The sequence below is a fragment of the Salmo salar genome, chromosome ssa17 (genome assembly GCF_905237065.1).
Source record: "Salmo salar chromosome ssa17, Ssal_v3.1, whole genome shotgun sequence".
Classification (NCBI taxonomy): Eukaryota; Metazoa; Chordata; class Actinopteri; order Salmoniformes; family Salmonidae; genus Salmo; species Salmo salar.
Genome location: NC_059458.1, coordinates 5304915 through 5326803, shown reverse-complemented (window position 1 = coordinate 5326803; position 21889 = coordinate 5304915). Strand labels below are relative to the sequence as shown.

Sequence of the window (21889 nt, the reverse complement as noted above, 5' to 3'; positions counted from 1 at the left end):
AGAGCTAGGCACAGAGACATGAGGTTTGAAGTCAGTTTAAAGAGATTCTTCTGTACTTTTGTATCAGGGTTCATACACATTTTGACAGACGGAAGTTTATGACTTTTAACCAAATTTCCTTGACCAACAATTGGTGGTGTCTTTACGCATGTATAAAAAAAGAATGCATAAAGTGGTAGACACTGGAAGGCTACTCTCTGATGCTATGTAGCATCTTCTGTCATTGTGCAAGGCACTTAACACCCCCCACGCCAAAGTAGAAAACATGTCAGGCAACTGTATAAAACACGTGGTCAACCCTCAGTCTGGAGAGCTACTGGGTGTGTAGGCTTTTGTTCAAGCTCTGCTCAAACACAGAGCCAGTTTATCAAGGTCCAGTGTAGGAGCTTATTTCTAAAATGTTTGTTGGATGGGGACTGGAATAAAAGCCTGCACACCCATTGGCTCTCCTGGAGCACTCACTCATTTCTATCATGAAGTGCTTTGAGAGACTAGTCAAGGATCACGTCACCTCTACCTTACCTGACACCGTAGACCCACTTCAATTTGCTTACCGCCCCAATGACGCAGATTATGCAATTGCCATCACACTGCCCTACCCCATCTGAACAAGAGGATTACCTACATAAGAATGATGCTGTTCATTAACTATAGCTCAGCATTCAACACCATAGTACCCTCCAAGCTCATCATTAAGCTTGAGGCCCTGGGTCTGAACCCCACCCTGTGCAAATGGGTCCTGGACTTCCTGACTGGCCCACCAAGGTGGTGAAGGTAGGAAACAACACCTCCACTTCACTGATCCTCAACACTGGGCCCCCACAAGAGTGCTTGCTCAGCCCTCTCCTGTACACCCATGACTGCATGGTCAGGCACGCCTCCAACTCAATCATCAAGTTTGCAGACGACAACCGTAGTAGGCCTGATTACCAACAATGACAAGACAGCCTACAGGGAGGTGGTGAGGGCCCTGGGTGTTTGGTGCCAGGAAAATAACCTCTCACTCAAAATCAACCAAAGGAGCTGATTGTGAACTTCAGGGAACAGCACAGGGAGCACCCCCCCTATCCACATTGACAGGACTGCAGCGGAAAAGGTGGAAAGTTTCAAGTTCCTTGGCGTACACATCACTGAAACTGAAATGGTCCACCCACACAGACAGCGTGGTGAAGAAGGCGCAAAAGCGCCTTTTCAACCTCAGGAGGCTAAAGACATTTGGCTTGGCACCCAAAACTCTCAAACTTTTACAGGTGCACAATTGAGAGCATATTGTCGGGCTGTATCACCGCCTGGTACGTCAACTGCACCGCCCGCAACCGCAGGGCTCTGCAGAGGGTGGTGCGGTCTGCCCAACGCATCACCGGAGGCAAACTACCTGCCCTCCAGGACACCAACAGCACCCGATGTAACAAGAAGGCCAAAAAGATCAAGGACACCCGAGTCACTGCCTGTTCACACCGCTATAATCCAGAAGGTGAGGTCAGAACAGGTGCACCAAAGCTGGGACCAAGAAACTGAAAAACAGCTTCTATCTCAAGGCCATCAGACTGTTAAATAGCAATCACTAGCACAGAGGCTGCTGCCCTATATACAGACTTGAAATCACTGGCCACTTTAATGTTTACATATTTTGCATTACCCATCTCATATGTATATACTGTACTCTACTCTATTGTACTGTATCCTAGTCTATGTACCGCTGACATTGCTCGTCCAAATATCTATATATTCTTAATTCCATTCCTTTGCTTAGATGTGTGTATTGTTGTGAAATTGTTAGATATTACTGCACTGTTGGAGCTAGAGAAACAAGCATTTCGCTACACCCGCAATAACATCTGCTAAACACGTGTATGTGACCAATAACATTTGATTTGACCACCTCTGATGTATAACATTGCAACCAAATAGGTTTTACCTCTTGAAATAATGATCTCATTCAATATATCAAATGGCTATGGTAGGTTAGAAATATGGTTGCAAAGGGTTGGAAACTTTCCAGTAAATTTCCAGAATTTGTCTGGAAATTTTCCATGGGAAGTTAGCTTATAACAGTGAACCTTTTTTGTGGGATATACATAAGGCAATACTAGGTCTTATGGCATATTTGGGTTAAACTATCCCCAATTCAATGGAATTGCAACCCTCTGCATGCACAGTGCATTCTTCCATCACGTGCAGCTGATTCTCACAGTACTACACTGTCTGAGCCAAGGACTCCATGCCTTATGGTAAGTTTTGATTGCAATACTGGGTGGGGTGAATTTATTTTATATGACAAACATGATTTTTTGTTAACTAGTAAATAGTAGCCTACAGAAAAGTGTGTTTAATTCATTTCTAACTTGTTAACAATTTCTGATAGTTAGTTTCTACTACCATGTGGGTTTTAGCTTGCTTGAGCCTGCTAACTGAGAAGTGTTAATTCACCTGTTTCCATACATGTTTCATTTTAAAACATTTATCTTACAAAGAGTTGTTTAAGAGTTGTTTAATCTAACTGCTAAACTATTTATCTGTACATGGAATTGTATTTGTTTGTTTTTCTACTCATTTTTTGCAGTCGTGCCAACATCTCATCAGCCCCCTGGTGGAAGGCACTGTATCTGAGACTCTTTTCCCTTGTTGCCTCCAACACCCTCCAATTCCCACCAACATCAGCCGCCTCAGAGCGCAACTGGTCCTTGTTTGGGAACACACACACCAAAGCACGCAACAGGCTGACCAATACAGGGGTTGAAAAATTGGTGGCCATCCAGGCAAATTTGCACTTTTTGAGCCTGACAACGAGCCATCCTCAGAAAGGTTGGAAAGTGACAGTGAAGATGAGGCCTCAGAGTCTGATGTTCAAGAGGTGGACATTGAGGCGGTCCAGGGAGAAGACATGAAAGCCTGAGTGGAAGAGAAGCAAAGCTTTAGTTTCTAGACAATAATTTGACAGATGCATGTTGAAAACGTTTTTGGGAGATGCGATGGATCATTCAATATTAGAGGTCGGCCGATTAATCGGAATGGCCGATAAATTAGGGCCGATTTCAAGTTTTCATAACAATCGGTAATCGGTATTTTTGGCCACCGATTTGCTTTTTTTTTTGTTTTTTTTACCTTTATTTAACTAGGCAAGTCAGTTAAGAACACATTCTTATTTTCAATGACAGCCTAGGAACAGTGGGTTAACTGCCTTGTTCAGGGGCAGAACGACAGATTTTTACCTTGTCAGCTTGGGGATGCAACCTTACGTTAACCTCTTACATCTAGACGTTCCGCTAGCGGAACACCTGCTCCAATATCCAATGATAGGCGTGGCGCGAATTACAAATTCCTCAAAAATACAAAAACTTCCATTTTTCAAACATATGACTATTTCACAGCATTTTAAAGACAAGACTCTCCTTTATCTAACCACACTGTCCGATTTCAAAAAGGCATTACAGCGAAAGCAAAACATTAGATTATGTCAGCAGAGTACCAAGCCAGAAATAATCAGACACCCATTTTTCAAGCAAGCATATAATGTCACAAAAACCCAGAAGACAGCTAAATGCAGCACTAACCTTTGATGATCTTCATCAGATGACACACCTAGGACATTATGTTATACAATACATGCATGTTTTGTTCAATCAAGTTCATATTTATATCAAAAAACAGCTTTTTACATTAGCATGTGACGTTCAGAACTAGCATACCCCCGCAAACTTCCGGAGGAATTTGCTAACATTTTACTAAATTACTCACGATAAACGTTCACAAAAAGCATAACAATTATTTTAAGAATTATAGATACAGAACTCCTCTATGCACTCGATATGTCCGATTTTAAAATAGCTTTTTGGTGAAAGCACATTTTGCAATATTCTAAGTATATAGCCCAGGCATCACGGGCTAGCTATTTAGACACCCGGCAGGTTTAGCCTTCACCAAAATCAGATTTACTATTATAAAAGTTTGATTACCTTTTGTTGTCTTCGTCAGAATGCACTCCCAGGACTGCTACTTCAATAACAAATGTTGGTTTGGTCCAAAATAATCCATCGTTATATCCAAATTGCGGCGTTTTGTTCGTGCGTTCCAGACACTATCTGAAAGGGTAAATAAGGGTCGCTCGCATGGCGCAATTCGTGACAAAAAAAATCTAAATATTCCATTACCGTACTTCGAAGCATGTCAACCGCTGTTTAAAATCCATTTTTATGCCATTTTTCTCGTAAAAAAGCGCTAATATTCCGACCGGGAATGTCCATTTAGCTAAACAGAGGAAAGTAAACAAAGCTTTCGGTCGACGCGGGCACGAGCCTGAGTCTCACAGTACTGTAACCAGCCACTACCCAAACGCGCTACTTTGTTTCAGCCAGAGCCTGCAAAGCCACGATTCAGCTTTTTACCGCCTTCTGAGAACCTATGGCAGCCGTAGGAAGTGTCACGGGACAGCTAAGATCCTCACTCTTCAATAAACAGAGACAAGAAGAACGACACCTTGTCAGACAGGCCACTTCCTGAATGAAACCTTCTCAGATTTTGGCCTGCCATACGAGTTCTGTTATACTCACAGACACCATTCAAACAGTTTTAGAAACTTTAGGGTGTTTTCTATCCAAAGCCAATAATTATATGCATATTCTAGTTACTGGGTAGGAGTGGTAACCAGATTAAATCGGGTACGGTTTTTTATCCAGCCGTGAAAATACTGCCCCCCTAGCCATAACAGGTTAACTAGCCCAACGCTCTAACCACCTGCTTTACGTTGCCAAGGTAAGTTGCTAGCTAGCATTAAACTTATCTTATAAAAAAAACTATCAATCAATCATAAACACTAGTTAACTACACATGGTTGATGATATTACTAGTTTATCTAGCCTGTCCTGCTTTGCATATAATCGATGTGGTGCGCATTCGCGAAAAAGGACTGTCTTTGCTCCGACGCGTACCTAACCATAAACATCAATGTCTTTCTTAAAATCAATACACAAGTATATATTTTTAAACCTGCATATTTAGTTAACCTCTTACATCTAGACGTTCCGCTAGCGGAACACCTGCTCCAATATCCAATGATGGGCGTGGCGCGAATTACAAATTCCTCTAAAATACAAAAACTTCAATTTTTCAAACATATGACTATTTCACAGCATTTTAAAGACAAGACTCTCCTTTATCTAACCACTGTCCGATTTCAAAAAGGCTTTACAGCGAAAGCAAAACATTAGATTATGTCAGCAGAGTACCAAGCCAGAAATAATCAGACACCCATTTTTCAAGCTAGCATATAATGTCACAAAAAACAAAACTACAGCTAAATGCAGCACTAACCTTTGATGATCTTCATCAGATGACACACCTAGGACATTATGTTATACAATACATGCATGTTTTGTTCAATCAAGTTCATATTTACATCAAAAACCAGCTTTTTACATTAGCATGTGACGTTCAGAACTAGCATACCCCCCGCAAACCTCTGGTGAATTTACTAAATTACTCACGATAAACGTTCACAAAAAACAAATTATTTTAATAATTATAGATACAGAACTCCTTTGTGCAATCGAGGTGTCCGATTTTAAAATAGCTTTTCGGTGAAAGCACATTTTGCAATATTCTGAGTAGATAGCCCAGCCATCACGGCTAGCTATTTAGACACCCAGCAAATGTAGCACTCATCAAAGTCAGATTTACTATAAGAACATTTTTATTACCTTTGCTGTCTTCGTCAGAATGCACTCCCAGGACTGCTACTTCAATAACAAATGTTGGTTTGGTTCAAAATAATCCATAGTTATATCCAAACAGCGGCATTTTGTTCGTGCGTTCAAGACACTATCCGAAGGGTCACGAGCATGGCGCATTTCGTGACAAAAGATTTCTAAATATTCCATTACCGTACTTCGAAGCATGTCAACCGCTGTTTAAAATCAATTTTTATGCCATTTTTCCTCATAAAAAAGCGATAATATTCCGACCGGGAATCTGCGTTTAGGTAAACAGACGAAAGAAAACAAAGCATGGGGTCGACGCGGGCACGAGCCTGAGTCTCACAGTACTGTAACCAGCCACTATCCAAACGCGCTACTTTTTTTCAGCCAGAGCCTGCAAAGCCACGATTCAGCTTTTTGCCGCCTTCTGAGAGCCCATGGGAGCCATAGGAAGTGTCACGTAACAGCAGAGATCCTCTGTAATGGATAGAGATAATCAAGAAGGGCAAGAAATTGTCAGACAGGGCACTTCCTACATGGAATCTTCTCAGGTTTTGGCCTGCCAAATGAGTTCTGTTATACTCGCAGACACCATTCAAACAGTTTTAGAAACTTTGGAGTGTTTTCTATCCAAAGCTAATAATTATATGCATATTCTAGTTTCTGGGCAGGAGTAATAATCAGATTAAATCGGGTACGTTTTTTTATCCGGCTGTGAAAATACTGCCCCCTAGCCATAACAGGTTAATATTGCCTGCTAACATGAATTTCTTTTAACTAGGGAAAGAAAATGTGTCACTTCTCTTGCAAACAGAGTCTGGGTATATGCAGCAGTTTGGGCCGCCTGGCTTGTTGCGAACTGTGAAGACTATTTCTCCTAACAAAGACAGCAGACTTCGCCAAACGGGGATGATTTAACAAAAGCGCATTTGTGAAAAAAAGCACAATCGTTGCACGACTGTACCTAACCATAAACATCAATGCCTTTCTTAAAATCAATACACAGAAGTATATATTTTTAAACCTGCATATTTAGCTAAAAGAAATCCAGGTTAGCAGGCAATATTAACCAGGTGAAATTGTGTCAGTTCTCTTGCGTTCGTTGCACGCAGAATCAGGGTATACAGAATCTGGCTCGTTGCGAACTAATTTGCCAGAATTGTACGGAACTATGAAATAACATTGTAGGTTGTGCGATGTAACAGGAATATTTAGACTTATGGATGCCACCCGTTAGATAAAATACGGAACGGTTCTGTATGTCACTGAAAGAATAATGTTTTCGAGATGATAGTTTCCGGATTTGACCATATTAATGACCTAAGGTGTATTATATTATAGTTAAGTCTATGATTTGATATTTGATAGCGCAGTCTGACTGAGCGGTGGTAGGCAGAAGCAGGCTCGTAATAGTCAAAGGTATATGGTTTAGAGAGAAATATTCGACGCGTCATAATTCCTGTAATAACTTGCGGCTGAACTTGAAAGGGGTTCCTTCGTTATTTTACCATTCATGTCTTCCATAGAGAATGTCTTGATCTACTTCAAATAAGGTCTGTGTTTTGTGCTTAAACCGCCTCAGCATTTTGATACCCGTGTAAATCTTACTAGCTAACGTTTGTCATTATATTTTCATAAATCCACTCTCCAAATTTTTTTTATCTTTGCTTATATTGATCAGAGTTATATCCTATGGATATCTACACAGTTATAAAATTGGCAAGGTGGTGTAAGCCTAAACCAAACACAGACCTTATTTTAAATTAATCTAAAAATATCCTATGGAATAAATGAAGGAACCGCTTTTCAGATTTTGCTAGAAGGTGTCATGGGAATTGTGACTCGCACTTTGGTAGTCAATTCTTACCATGCCCATTATTAAAATAGGATTTCCTGCATACACACACAACAAAAAATGCATAATAATAATCGGCCGATTAATCGGTATCGGCTTTTTTGATCCCCCAATAATCGGTATTGAAAAATCATAATTGGGCGACCTCTATTCAATATTCCCTTTTGTTGTTCAGTGAAATCATCCCATGTGAAGAGTCAACTCAATTCAAGTTCAATTTGTAACTACATTTACTTATTTCTATTGGAAGGATTTAATAATTTGCAATTATGTCTACTTATGATAAGGTAAAAGGTTTATGTCTCCATATTATATGGTAAATATATACAACGCAAAAAACATCTACATTTAAATGGTATTAATATTAATTTGCATATATTTCCGTTAATTCCCATATATTCCCTTTAATTCCCACGGAAAGTGCCACCTCTGAATATTCCCCAAAATGTGCAACCCTAGTTACAAATATTTTTATTCAACTGAAGCAAGCCCACAAATTCAGTAAATTAACATTTTCTAGTTTAGTCATTCATCTTAGCTTCCTTAGAAGTATTTAATTTGCAGGCTGACTAGCATCTAGAGATGCAATGTCCCGACATTGGATGATACAATTAAAATGGAAGTATCTACTAAACAAGTTGAAACCACATAAACCAAAAGCCTACATTAATATTTTTTCCTAAAATTGCAGTTCGCAGTTCCAATTATTTTGATTCACATAATTCCATTCACCACGATTTAACCAAATACCAACTAATACAATCATTTGTTTTGTCAAAGAATAGTTTAAATTAATCACATGAATCGTTCAAAACCGTAAATCAACTTGTATCGCCATATTCGTGAGTGTAGGCAGTGGAAAGGTTTTGGTCATTTCCCCCCAAAATTAATACATGCTAATAATAGCTAAACAGTTACCTAGAGGGTACAATATATGTTTGAATTGGGTACTTAGTTACTAGTCTGTTCTTTATCCTATTTTATATGTTAGGCCTGCTTCTGCAATGTCCGACTGTCTCGCTCTCCTTGAGCAACGGCCCACTCGTCTCGCACAGATACAAGTGATGCCCACAAACACGCTAAAGTGACATGCCGATCCTGGCTGATATGTAGATTTTTATTTGATTGATAAAATATTTTTAAAAACTGACTAAATAAATTACATTAACAGAAATGTCCATGACTTTCAGGCCTTGACAACACCATTTCAAAATTCCATGACTTTTGCTGGATTTTCATGAGCTGTTGTATACTTTTTAGCCAATAGTTCTGAAGGTAATGCTCACGAGCCAAAAATGGCCGCAAAAAGGTCATACTACGTCACGTGTACCCCATCATTGCTCTCTCGCTCTGCTGTCTGTGCATCTTGCTAGCTGTCACTCAAAACTGAGGGCTGAAGCTCGATTGCTAGGGGGCTGGCCTAGGTGGGGGAAAACGGCACTGCCCAGCTTCCAGAAAAGTGTCTTTCAAACTAGGCATTTCGTGGCTAATTGAGGTAAGACTTATTCTGCTTATTTATTATGCATGCATGAACTGCACATTGACACATCCAGCCTAAAGTGGGAGGTTTCGCCAAAGTTCCGGAGCATGTCTTTAATACTTTTCTGTGGATATTCTGTCTCAAATTTCCAACAGCATAACACGGAACCCAAACCGGGTACGCGCGTGCGCTATCGTGCATAAATGTATTTTGTCACCCCACACCAAACGCGATCACAACACACAGGTTAAAATATCAAAACAAACTCAACCAATTATATTAATTTGGGGACAGGTCGAAAAGCATTAAACATTTATGGCAATTTAGCTAGCTAGCTTGCACTTGCTAGCTAATTCGTCCTATTTAGCTACCTTGCTGTTGCTAGCTAATTTGTCCTGGGATATAAACATTGAGTTATTTTACCTGAAATGCACAAGGTCCTCTACTCCACCAATTAATCTAAACATAAAATGGTCAACCAAATCATTTCTAGTCATCTCTCCTCCTTCCAGGCTTCTTCTTCTCTTGACTTTATATTGCGATTGGCAACTTTCATAAATTAGGTGGATTACCGCCTCTGACCTATTTCATCTTTCAGTCACCCACATCGGTATAACCAAGGAGATGGCACGTGGGTACCTGCTTCTATAAACCAATGAGATGGGAGAGGCAGACGCTCATTGGCGCGCGCGAGCAATGTGGGTGCAATAATTGAATAATATAGATTTCAAAATTTATTTTACAACGCTCGTGCACGTGACGTGAGCGGTGTAGTTAGCCTGTAATAAGGACGAACTCAGAGGACAACCAGCAGAGTAAGATCAACTGAAGTTTATTCAACATTCTGACTTGTAAAGGGACTGTTCAGTCTTCTGGAATCTATATGTTATTGTTAGCAACTAGAGTGGGAAGTCCACACTCAGAATTAAGATGCTAGATCCAGGCAGAAATTAGGCTAGATGTGTCAATTCAAAGTAAATTAGCGAGGAAACATATATAGATTGATTTCGCCATAAGAATCTGACTTACGAAAATTTCTTCTCTAGTTGGAACAGAGCTATGCCAGAACGTGGACAGCACGTAATATGGCTAGGAAAATATACCTCAATCCAGGAATAGAATATGTCGCTGTACTCTTAATTTCCCAAAAATGATAAATGTTTAATTGATAAGATTGAAATATTGCCCATTTTGTATTAAACTGCCTTTTTCGTCAGCCTGATAGGCTACAAAAATGCTATAGCAGTCCATTGAATCCCAAGAAAATGCAACGCTTAGCATTGGGGTGAGTAGTAGCTACCTTAAGTGTTGTAAAATCCAACGGGTTGCTTTAACATTAGCTGTCCACATTCTGGCATAACACAGTGTTCCGACTAGCTCTCAAAAACTCTAGGAAGCATTTTGCCTTCTCCTTACAGTTTTCAGCGTCACCCACAACTGGCTCGTGTGACCTACAATCCCGACTGTTTTGAAGTTTAGAAACGTAAATAATCGTTGCTTGCGATACAGCTTTCGAAACATTTAGCCCTTAGTGAGAAAGAATCATTCAAATAAAAATATGCAATTACTTAAGCAGTGTTGCACAGATCCATACAGCTATGTGTGGCTCCATCCGACCTAACTACACCTCCTGAGTTACGCTTACACACAAGTGTTTGGAGCACGCTAGATAGCTAATTAGCACAGGTGGTCGCGTCTGTGGTTGCAGTCCAAACACTTAAAAGACCCACCCTATCCCCTCAGCCCTCAAATTAAGTGGACACTTCTGATGACGTATCATGACGTCTGATGAGTATACACTTGCAGGGCAAGGGAGGAAGGAATGAATTTTAAATGGACCACCCTTGGTCAGAAATTCGTCACTCATTCATCCCGCGATGATTGTGTTTTCAGCCATCAGTAGCTTGTGGGTTATTTATATGCCCTACTGTCAATTATGAGTGCATGTCTATTTAAATTAAATATATAATTGTTAATGTACACCTACTGTATGATAGCTAGCAAATTAATTTGCTAACTAACGTTAGACTGCCTAGCTAGAACTTCTGCAGGAAAATGTTTTACTTCTACAATTTCCAAAAGATAACCAAACAAAAGCATATTTACATTTTACGAGATGTGTTTGGGCCGTCATGTGCATTAGTAGCACAATTTCTAACTTATTTGCATTCGTTTTTACTTACACTTGTATGTTGACTTCTCCATTGATGTTGTTTAAGTTTTCACAGATTTCTTATCAGATGTATAATTGTCACAAATTGAATTATTGGGAGTTTCAGGCCCCAGAGTGAACATAATTGTACACTAGCAAAGCCGACTAAAAACAAGGGCTGAGGGGCTTACGTTGCAAAGTTCCCTTGCTTGGCTAATCATTTGGACACCACTCCAAGACGGCAACAGGGATTTCCCCAAGGGCATAAGGTGAGGGTAAGTGGGCGAGGGTGTGTCTTTTAAGTGTTTGGACAGAAGCCCGTCTTCAATAAACAAGTGCCGTAACATGGAGAAATGGCTGTGTGGGAACACTAACCCTAACCATATAAAAAGTGTGTATTTTTTCAACATTTAGTTTATTTTTCTTAGCTGATATACACGATATGTTCGTTATGTTTCCAAAACAGTACCACAAGCGATGTGTGTTAATGTTTACAGCAAGCGCCGGGCTCTTAACAAAACTCCCCCTGTGACAAGATACTATTGTCAATAGGCGCTAAAGCAATTAATGTCTATGAATTGGGTACATTCTGACTAGAGAGAAGACATGAACAAAAGCCGGGTTATTATGGCTTTAGGTTGATGTGGCAAACATCTCTGTAGAAATTACAAGTCAAACCAGTGGTCATTAGGACAATTAACAGAAACAATAAGACTGTAGGCCTAGCTGCTCAATCTTACCTTACTACCAGGAACTTGCTTGACTTGCTGAGAGACATTCTTGATAAATTTCTGTTGTTTTCCACCCTTTTTGTTCTTCAAACCAAATGTCTTGTCCTATATAGATAAACAAATTGAATATCAGCAATTGAATAATGGACATAACGTTAACGTTAGTTGGCAGGCTACCAAGAAGAAACCTCAACGACAAAATAATAAGATTTCTGGCGCTAGCTATCTAAGTAGTTACAGTACCTGACTAACTAGATAACTTACTTTACCGACAAAGATTATAGATGATAACTAGCTAGCCAACCTTTCATCTGTGTTACAACTACTAACTAAGCAGTTCATTCAAGCCGTGGCCAGACGATCACACAACTTATCTACACTTAACATTAATTTGAATAAATACGATTGTAACCTTTGCTAACTACTGTCTGCAGCTAACAAGCTACATCATGCAAGCACAAGTTAGCTACCAGTAGCTACCACGTTCTTAAAAAGGGGTTAGCATAAGAACGCTAACGTTCGTTAGGTTGGTACCTAGCAAATACAACGGTTGGAAAGTGTTCTGCTTTCAACAATACTTGGTATAACTAGCTAGCGTCTAACTTACTAGCTTCACAAAATAACATTTGAACGTTACTGTAACTTAACTAACTACCGGTAGCTAGTAAACTAGCTTAGCATTATCCCATGTAATTTGGATCTCGTGCGCAAATGGGATTTCACCTCAATGATCTTTTCCTTCTTCTTTTCTTGCGTTTTTTTACTACCCGCGGCAGCTTGAACTGGTTTCTTCGGAGGCATAGTGAATGATGTAACTATATTTTTGAATTATTCTATTACGATAGCCACCGCTACATGCAGTACTAATAGGCCACTCAGTGACAACCTGTTACCAAGTTGACGCTGAATGATGTCAGTGGTAATTCTTCTTCCTAGGTGTTTTTTTGGGGCGGTTGGCATCCAACATAATGGCGCATTACCGACACCTACTGTGCTGGAGAGTTTTGGCCATCGTTTAACGTCCTCGTTCCTCAACGGTTGTCACTCTATACCACAGCCACAAAGTCAAAATCGTGGCTACTGGCTACATCGTACAAATTCATGAAATGTACAAAAGTACACTAGAGGTCGAACAAAAACACATCTGCACTGCTACGCCATCTTGGATTGAGTTATCTAGCTTAGATTGTACGACGGCCGGGGTGTTAAACATATCCTTATTTATGTCACCTAGCAGTAACGAACTCTGACAATAGATGGGGGGCAATCAATTCACACATGGTGTCCAGGGCACAGCTGGGAGCTGAGGGGGGTCTATAACAAGCTGCAACAGTGAGGGACTTATTTCTGGGGAGATGGATATTTAAAAGTAGAAGCTTGAACTGTTTGGGCATAGACCTGGATAGTATGAAATAACTCTGCAGGCTATCTCTACAGTAGATTGTAATTCCGCTGCTTTTAGCAGTTCTGTCTTGACGGAAAATGTAATTGGGGATGAAAATTTCCGAATTTTTGGTGGCCTTCCTAAGCCAGGATTCAGACACGGCTAGGACATCTGGGTTGGCGGAGTGTGCTAAAGCAGTGAATAAAGCAAACTTAGTGTTAGGTCGCGTCAATTCGAATCTGGTATCAGAACAAAATAGTCAGCACATAGTAACTTCTGATTTCTTTGTACTTTAATTAATGCAAACACTTGAATGGTAAATATGTGGTTAGTATATACGGGGTCGCTGTGTCACCACGCAGGGCAAACAGAGAACTGAGTTACACATCCTTTGCTTTTCATTAAATACTCTGACAGAGATAGTTCCCGCTCACTGCTGGCCTGTCAGAGGGAGGATGAGCGTGGTTTAAACTTACTCATCCTATCGTTGGCGTGCAGGTTGGTCCCAACTTCGAGACGCCTCCTGTTGCCGGGCGTAGTTATTATCTTTGGCAGTCGATTTATCTTGTGACTGCACAATGCACAGTTCTCTAAAACCCCGACACCCCTCTGCATATACATTTCACCCATATCCTGCCCTTATCTTTTAACAAGCTCTTCCATATCCCTGATTTACAGCATCTGCATTCTTTCCATATGACTCAACATCCCATGAGCCCCTTCCTCTCACACAGCAGTATGCTCTTATCATATAGAGTATAAACTTAATATTATAGCATAGCTTCTTTGTTATATTATATAGGTTATGCAAACAAATAGTTGGTCAAACCCTAACAATCCCCCTTTTCACACCTGATAGGTGTGAATACATAATTTCTTAAAATTTCAGGGAAATTTTGAGATTCCCCCTTTTGACACCCCCTAGGGTGTCACTCAACACAATTATAAATTCACATTTTAATGATTAAATGATTAGTTTAAAAAACCCTCAAGTCCTTCCGGCTACACCTCACTTGTACTAGGTTGACTACCAGCCACCCAGGAACTTCAAACCTTCACATAAGGAAAGACAAATAGTACACAGGATTCATTCAGAACATACTAATTAAAAAACTTAGAAAAATAAGACCTTCCTGCGACAGTGGCTACACCTAACATGTATGGGACAGACTTTTTGTCCCAGTACTTAAAACCTTCACATCCACCTGCCACTACATTACATATGAGTACATTTTAGATAAGGTTTATTCGACCACTTCCTCAACAGTAAACCAAGGATCATCCTCAGACAGACCCGTCTTTTGCCCAGAGGTTGATTCAGTATCCACTGGGGTCACTTCCATCAAAGACATCATTCCGGTTGCTCTGACAACTTCTGTAAGATATACAGGCAACACAACACAACAATAATAAGAACACAAGCACTAGGGTCAGAAATCCAGTAACCACCATAGATGTGTACTTACCAAAAAAGGATTATACAGGCAACACAACACAACAATAATAAGAACACAAGCACTAGGGTCAGAAATCCAGTAACCACCATAGATGTGTACTTACCAAAAAAGGTATTCAGCCAATTCTCCTCGTATACCCCCGCTACACCCTTCATTTCAGCAGATAGCTTGTCAAGTCCCAGTAGGGCTTTGGTAATGCTACCATAGGGCTGGTGTTATTAGGGATAAAAGTACAGCATTGTTCACCAAACGTTTTATACACCCCCCATTATTAGCCAATATCATATCCAACTCCAATCTATTTTGTCTAGCGGTTCTAGTGGTAGCCTCTAGTTGCTCAGCCATACCTGTCAGTGCAGTGCGAGTATAGTTAACAAATCTCTGTTACACACACATCAGTAAAGAACTCAACCCAGCTTTAGGCGGCTGTATTTTTCCCACAGTACACATACATTCCTTAACAACCTTGCCACCTGTCTTCTAATCTCCTGCCCACTAGCCGTTCCCAGGCCGTTGTTACTCTCCCTAATTTAGGGAGGCTTCTTCTCCTGTTCCCTTCTCAAGGTCGTCTTATCAACTCTGCCCTGCTGATTCTGGTAACAGTGTCTTACTCACACAGTATTGGAATATAGTTTTTAACCCATTATTATAGCTGTATTTCAAATACATTTCAACAGGTTGTAAGGTTTCTGAGTGAAATCTTTTAGTCTAACCTTTCATTACATCCACCCGATTGGCTAAATATTTCACATACATTATAACACATCTATTTTTATTGGATTCAGAAATTTTCACACAAAATCAAACTAATTCAGGAAACTCTAAAGATAGTCTCATCTTATCATGGGCTCCTCATAATTTAATAAATCCTCCACCAGGCTTGGCGGTAGGTATTTGTCGTCCCACTGGTCTGAACTTTGACTCGGTCCTTATCTCACCATCTGCTCCGTTATCGATCTCTCTAGAGTTCTGGAAATGAGACCTCTCGCACAAGGGACCAAACAACAACCACACAACGCAAACACACTCATACAGGTGAAAGCAGCCCATAATACAGTTCTTACAACACTTTTCCATTTCCCAAACATGAGCTGTGTTATCAGGAATGTATGTACAGCAATGAACCTAATCATTCTACCTACACCATCCTCTTTTACCAGTAACATATCGAGAGTCAGTCTATTTTATCAGGTCATGAGGGAGGTGGCGGATAATTGGTCAGAGAACCTCTTTACTGCATCCCCGGTTTCATTCATGAATCTCTGTTGATTGTAAAATATTAAGTCATTAATCCAATCCACATTTTTATTTATTGTCAACCACCAAAATAATGTAGTGTTAAAGCCTTCACATATTTGATTCAAACCTTTGTATTCATCTGTAACTTCCCTGAGGATGCCAATAGCATCCATCTAGACAAACCTACTCCCATCCTGGTCAAAACTCCTCCTGTGCCTACTTTAGCCTCCTATAACTGGCCTCTGATGACTAACTTGAATTGGTTGGACCTATAACCCCAGGGCGCAAGCTCCTAACCACCCTTTGTGGTAATTTCTGTCGTATGCGTCCTTTGCTGGTACTAGCCCACCCTACATCAGTTATAGGTGCTATGAGGTTAAACATTTTCTCCTGTGCTTTCAAACCTAAGTCAGTCACATTAACAATTACCTTTCAGCCATTAACCTGTTATGGATAAAATGGTGCATTCACTTTATGATATCTAGTGGAACAACCACTTTACAATAGTGCATCTAAATCTTTTAAGGGGGGGGGGGGGGGTTAGAAGGATTACTTTATCCTATCCTAGGTATTCCTTAAAGAGGTGGGGTTTCAGGTGTCTCCGGAAGGTGGTGATTGACTCCGCTGTCCTGGCGTCGTGAGGGAGCTTGTTCCACCATTGGGGTGCCAGAGCAGCGAACAGTTTTGACTGGGCTGAGCGGGAACTGTGCTTCCTCAGAGGTAGGGGGGCCAGCAGGCCAGTGGTGGATGAACGCAGTGCCCTTGTTTGGGTGTAGGGCCTGATCAGAGCCTGAAGGTATGGAGGTGCCGTTCCCTTCACAGCTCCGTAGGCAATCACCATGGTCTTGTAGTGGATGCGAGCTTCAACTGGAAGCCAGTGGAGAGAGCGGAGGAGCGGGGTGACGTGAGAGAACTTGGGAAGGTTGAACACCAGACGGGCTGCGGCATTCTGGATGAGTTATAGGGGTTTAATGGCACAGGCAGGGAGCCCAGCCAACAGCGAGTTGCAGTAATCCAGACGGGAGATGACAAGTGCCTGGATTAGGACCTGCGCCGCTTCCTGTGTGAGGCAGGGTCGTACTCTGCGAATGTTGTAGAGCATGAACCTACAGGATCGGGTCACCGCCTTGATGTTAGTGGAGAACGACAGGGTGTTGTCCAGGATCACGCCAAGGTTCTTAGCACTCTGGGAGGAGGACACAAGGGAGTTGTCAACCGTGATGGCGAGATCATGGAACGGGCAGTCCTTCCCCGGGAGGAAGAGCAGCTCCGTCTTGCCGAGGTTCAGCTTGAGCTGGTGATCCGTCATCCACACTGATATGTCTGACAGACATGCAGAGATGCGATTCGCCGCCTGGTTATCAGAAGGGGGAAAGGAGAAGATTAATTGTGTGTCGTCTGCATAGCAATGATAGGAGAGACCATGTGAGGATATGACAGAGCCAAGTGACTTGGTGTATAGCGAGAATAGGAGAGGGCCTAGAACAGAGCCCTGGGGGACACCAGTGGTGAGAGCGCATGGTGCGGAGACAGATTCTCGCCACGCCACCTGGTAGGAGCGACCTGTCAGGTAGGACGCAATCCAAGTGTGGGCCGCGCCGGAGATGCCCAACTCGGAGAGGGTGGAGAGGAGGATCTGATGGTTCACAGTATCAAAGGCAGCAGATAGGTCTAGAAGGATGAGAGCAGAGGAGAGAGAGTTAGCTTTAGCAGTGCGGAGAGCCTCCGTGACACAGAGAAGAGCAGTCTCAGTTGAATGCCCAGTCTTGAAACCTGACTGATTAGGATCAAGAAGGTCATTCTGAGAGAGATAGCAGGAGAGCTGGCCAAGGACGGCACGTTCAAGAGTTTTGGAGAGAAAAGAAAGAAGGGATACTGGTCTGTAGTTGTTGACATCGGAGGGATCGAGTGTAGGTTTTTTCAGAAGGGGTGCAACTCTCGCTCTCTTGAAGACGGAAGGGACATAGCCAGCGGTCAAGGATGAGTTGATGAGCGAGGTGAGGAAGGGGAGAAGGTCTCCGGAAATGGTCTGGAGAAGAGAGGAGGGGATAGGGTCATGTGGGCAGGTTGTTGGGCGGCCGCCGTCACAAGACGCAAGATTTCATCTGGAGAGAGAGGGGAGAAAGAGGTCAAAGCACAGGGTAGGGCAGTGTGAGCAGGACCAGCGGTGTCGTTTGACTTAGCAAACGAGGATCGGATATCGTCAACCTTCTTTTCAAAATGGTTGACGAAGTCATCCGCAGAGAGGGAGGAGGGGGGGGAGGGGAGGAGGATTCAGGAGGGAGGAGAAGGTAGCAAAGAGCTTCCTAGGGTTAGAGGCAGATGCTTGGAATTTAGAGTGGTAGAAAGTGGCTTTAGCAGCAGAGACAGAAGAGGAGAATGTAATAATAATACTCTGTCAGAGTATTTAATGAAAAGAAAAGGGTGTGTCACTCAGTTCTCTGTCTGCCCTGCGAGGTGTTACAGTGAGCCCGTATATACGAACATTGCATTTATCACTATCTACATAGCTTAATAAACAGCTGTGAAACAGTACTAGCGACCAGAGTTTCTCTTTGTTCTGATACCAGATTCGAATTGACGCGACCTGACAGATATAAGAACTGGTCGTCTAGTGCTTTGGGAACAGAGAATAAAAGGAGCGCATTTCTGAGCGTGGTAGGGTAGATTCAGGGCATAGTGTATAGACAATGGTATGGTAGGGTAAGTGTACAGTGAGGGTAAACCTAGGCATTGAGTGACGATGAGAGAGGTTACATCTCTGGAGGCACCAGTTAAGCTAGGTGCGGTCTCCGCATGTGTGGGGGGTGGGACAAGGGGGCTATCTGAGGCATGTTGAGCAGGACTAGGGGCTCTGCAGTAAAATAAAACAATGAGTGCTGCCCTAAACAACAGTATACATATTGACACTAGAGAAAGGCATAAGGTGTTCATTGGGAGAGCTAAGACAACAACGGGTGAGACAACAACGGGTAAACAGCTAGGACAACATCAACGGGTAAATGGCAATGAATGGGCCGAGAGGGTCAGTTAGCTACATACAGGGCCGGCCTGAGTTCGAGGCTGGGGCCGACAGATAAACAAAATGAAGTACCGTGTTAACCTGTTAGGGCTAGGGGGCAGTATTGACACGGCCGGATAAAAAACGTACCCGATTTAATCTGGTTACTACTCCTGCCCAGTAACTAGAATATGCATATAATTATTGGCTTTGGATAGAAAATACCCTAAAGTTTCTAAAACTGTTTGAATGGTGTCTGTGAGTATAACAGAACTCATATGGCAGGCAAAAACCTGAGAAGATTCCTTACAGGAAGTGCCCTCTCTGACAAGATCTTGTTCTTCTGTCTCTGTTTATTGAAGACTGAGGGTCATTGCTGTAATGTGACACTTCCTACGGCTCCCATAGGCTCTCAGAGCCCGGGAAAAAGCTGAATGATATCGAGGCAGCCCCAGGCTGAAACACATTATCGCGTTTGGATAGTGGCCGGTCAGAGTACTCTGAGACTCAGGCTCGTGCACAAGGGCACGAGATGTTTTTATTTTCTCTCTCTTTGTACGTATACACGCTTTCCCGGTCGGAATATTATCGCTTTTTTACGAGAAAAATGGCAGAAAAATTGATTTTAAACAGCGGTTGACATGCTTCGAATTACGGTAATGGAATATTTAGAATTTTTTTGTCACGAAATGCGCCGTGCTCGTCACCCTTATTTACCCTTTCGGATAGTGTCTTGAACGCACGAACAAAACGCCGCTATTTGGATATAACAATGGATTATTTGGGACCAAACCAACATTTGTTAATGAAGTAGAAGTCCTGGGAGTGCATTCTGATGAAGAACAGCAAAGGTAATAACATTTTTCTTATAGTAAATCTGACTTTGGTGAGTGCTAAACTTGCTGGGTGTCTAAATAGCTAGCCCTGTGATGCCGGGCTATCTACTGAGAATATTGCAAAATGTGCTTTCACCGAAAAGCTATTTTAAAATCGGACATAGCGAGTGCATAGAGGAGTTCTGTATCTATAATTCTGAAAATAATTGTTATGTTTTTTGTGAACGTTTATCGTGAGTAATTTAGTAAATTCACCGGCAGTGTTCGGTGGGAATGCTAGTCACATGCTAGTCACATGCTAATGTAAAAAGCTGGTTTTTGATATAAATATGAACTTGATCGAACAAAACATGCATGTATTGTATAACATAATGTCCTAGGGTTGTCATCTGATAAAGATCATCAAAGGTTAGTGCTGCATTTAACTGTGGTTTGGGTTTATGTGACATTATATGCTAGCTTGAAAAATGGGTGTCTGATTATTTCTGGCTGGGTACTCTGCTGACATAATCTAACGTTATGCTTTCATTGTAAAGCCTTTTTGAAATCGGACAGTGTGGTTAGATTAACCTGTTAGGGCTAGGGGGCAGTATTGACACGGCTGGATAAAAAATGTACCCGATTTAATCTGGTTACTACTCCTGCCCAGTAACTAGAATATGCATATAATTATTGGCTTTGGATAGAAAACACCCTAAAGTTTCTAAAACTGTTTGAATGGTGTCTGTGAGTATAACAGAACTCATATGGCAGGCCAAAACCTGAGAAGATTCCATGCAGGGTGTGGCCTGTCTGACAATTTCTTCCCCTTCTTGATTATCTCTATCCATTACAGAGGATCTCTGCTGTTACGTGACACTTCCTACGGCTCCCATGGGCTCTCAGAAGGCGGCAAAAAGCTGAATCGTGGCTTTGCAGGCTCTGGCTGAAAAAAAGTAGCGCGTTTGGATAGTGGCTGGTCACAGTACTGTGAGACTCAGGCGTGTGCCCGCGTCGACCGAATGCTTTGTTTTCTTTCCTCTGTTTACCTAAACGCAGATTCCCGGTCGGAATATTATCGCTTTTTTTAGGAGAAAATTGGCATAAAAATGGATTTTAAACAGCGTTTGACATGCTTCGAAGTACGGTAATGGAATATTTAGAATTTTCTTGTCACGAATTGCGCCATGCTCGTGACCCTTATTTACACTTCGGATAGTGTCTTGAACGCACGAACAAAACGCCGCTATTTGGATATAACGATGGATTATTTTGGACCAAACCAACATTTGTTATTGAAGTAGCAGTCCTGGGAGTGCATTCTGACGAAGAACATCAAAGGTGATCAAACTTTTGTAATAGTAAATCGGAGTTTGGTCAAGGCTAAACTTGGTGGGTGTCTAAATGGCTAGCCGTGATGGCTGGGCTATCTACTCAGAATATTGCAAAATGTGCTTTCACCGAAAAGCTATTTTAAAATCGGACACCTCGATTGCACAAAGGAGTTCTGTATCTATAATTCTTAAAATAATTGTTATGTTTTTTGTGAACGTTTATCGTGAGTAATTTAGTAAATTCACCGGAGGTTTGCGGGGGGTATGCTAGTTCTGAACGTCACATGCTAATGTAAAAAGCTGGTTTTTGATATAAATATGAACTTGATTGAACAAAACATGCATGTATTGTATAACATAATGTCCTAGGTGTGTCATCTGATGAAGATCATCAAAGGTTAGTGCTGCATTTAGCTGTCTTCTGTGTTTTTGTGACATTATATGCTAGCTTGAAAAATGGGTGTCTGATTATTTCTGGCTGGGTACTCTGCTGACATAATCTAATGTTTTGCTTTCGTTGTAAAGCCTTTTTGAAATCGGACAGTGTGGTTAGATTAACGAGAGTCTTGTCTTTAAAATGGTGTAAAATAGTCATATGTTTGAGAAATTGAAGTAATAGCATTTCTAAGGTATTTGAATATCGCGCCACGGGATTACACTGGCTGTTGCGTAGGTGGGACGATTTCGTCCCGCCTAGCCCAGAGAGGTTAACGAGAGTCTTGTCTTTAAAATGGTGTAAAATAGTCAT

General features: G+C 41.6%; 1 protein-coding gene across 1 annotated transcript in view; it reads right to left on the bottom strand.

Annotated features, from left to right (window-relative positions):
* Positions 1-12820, bottom strand: part of zc3hf (Zinc finger CCCH domain-containing protein 15) — a 30291-nt gene extending 17471 nt beyond the window's left edge. Inside the window, 2 exon segments of the mRNA NM_001146374.1 lie at positions 11921-12016; positions 12635-12820. Coding sequence (NP_001139846.1) covers positions 11921-12016; positions 12635-12712 — 174 coding nt within the window. The 5' untranslated portion in view covers positions 12713-12820.
* Between the last annotated feature and the right edge of the window lie 9069 nt (positions 12821-21889).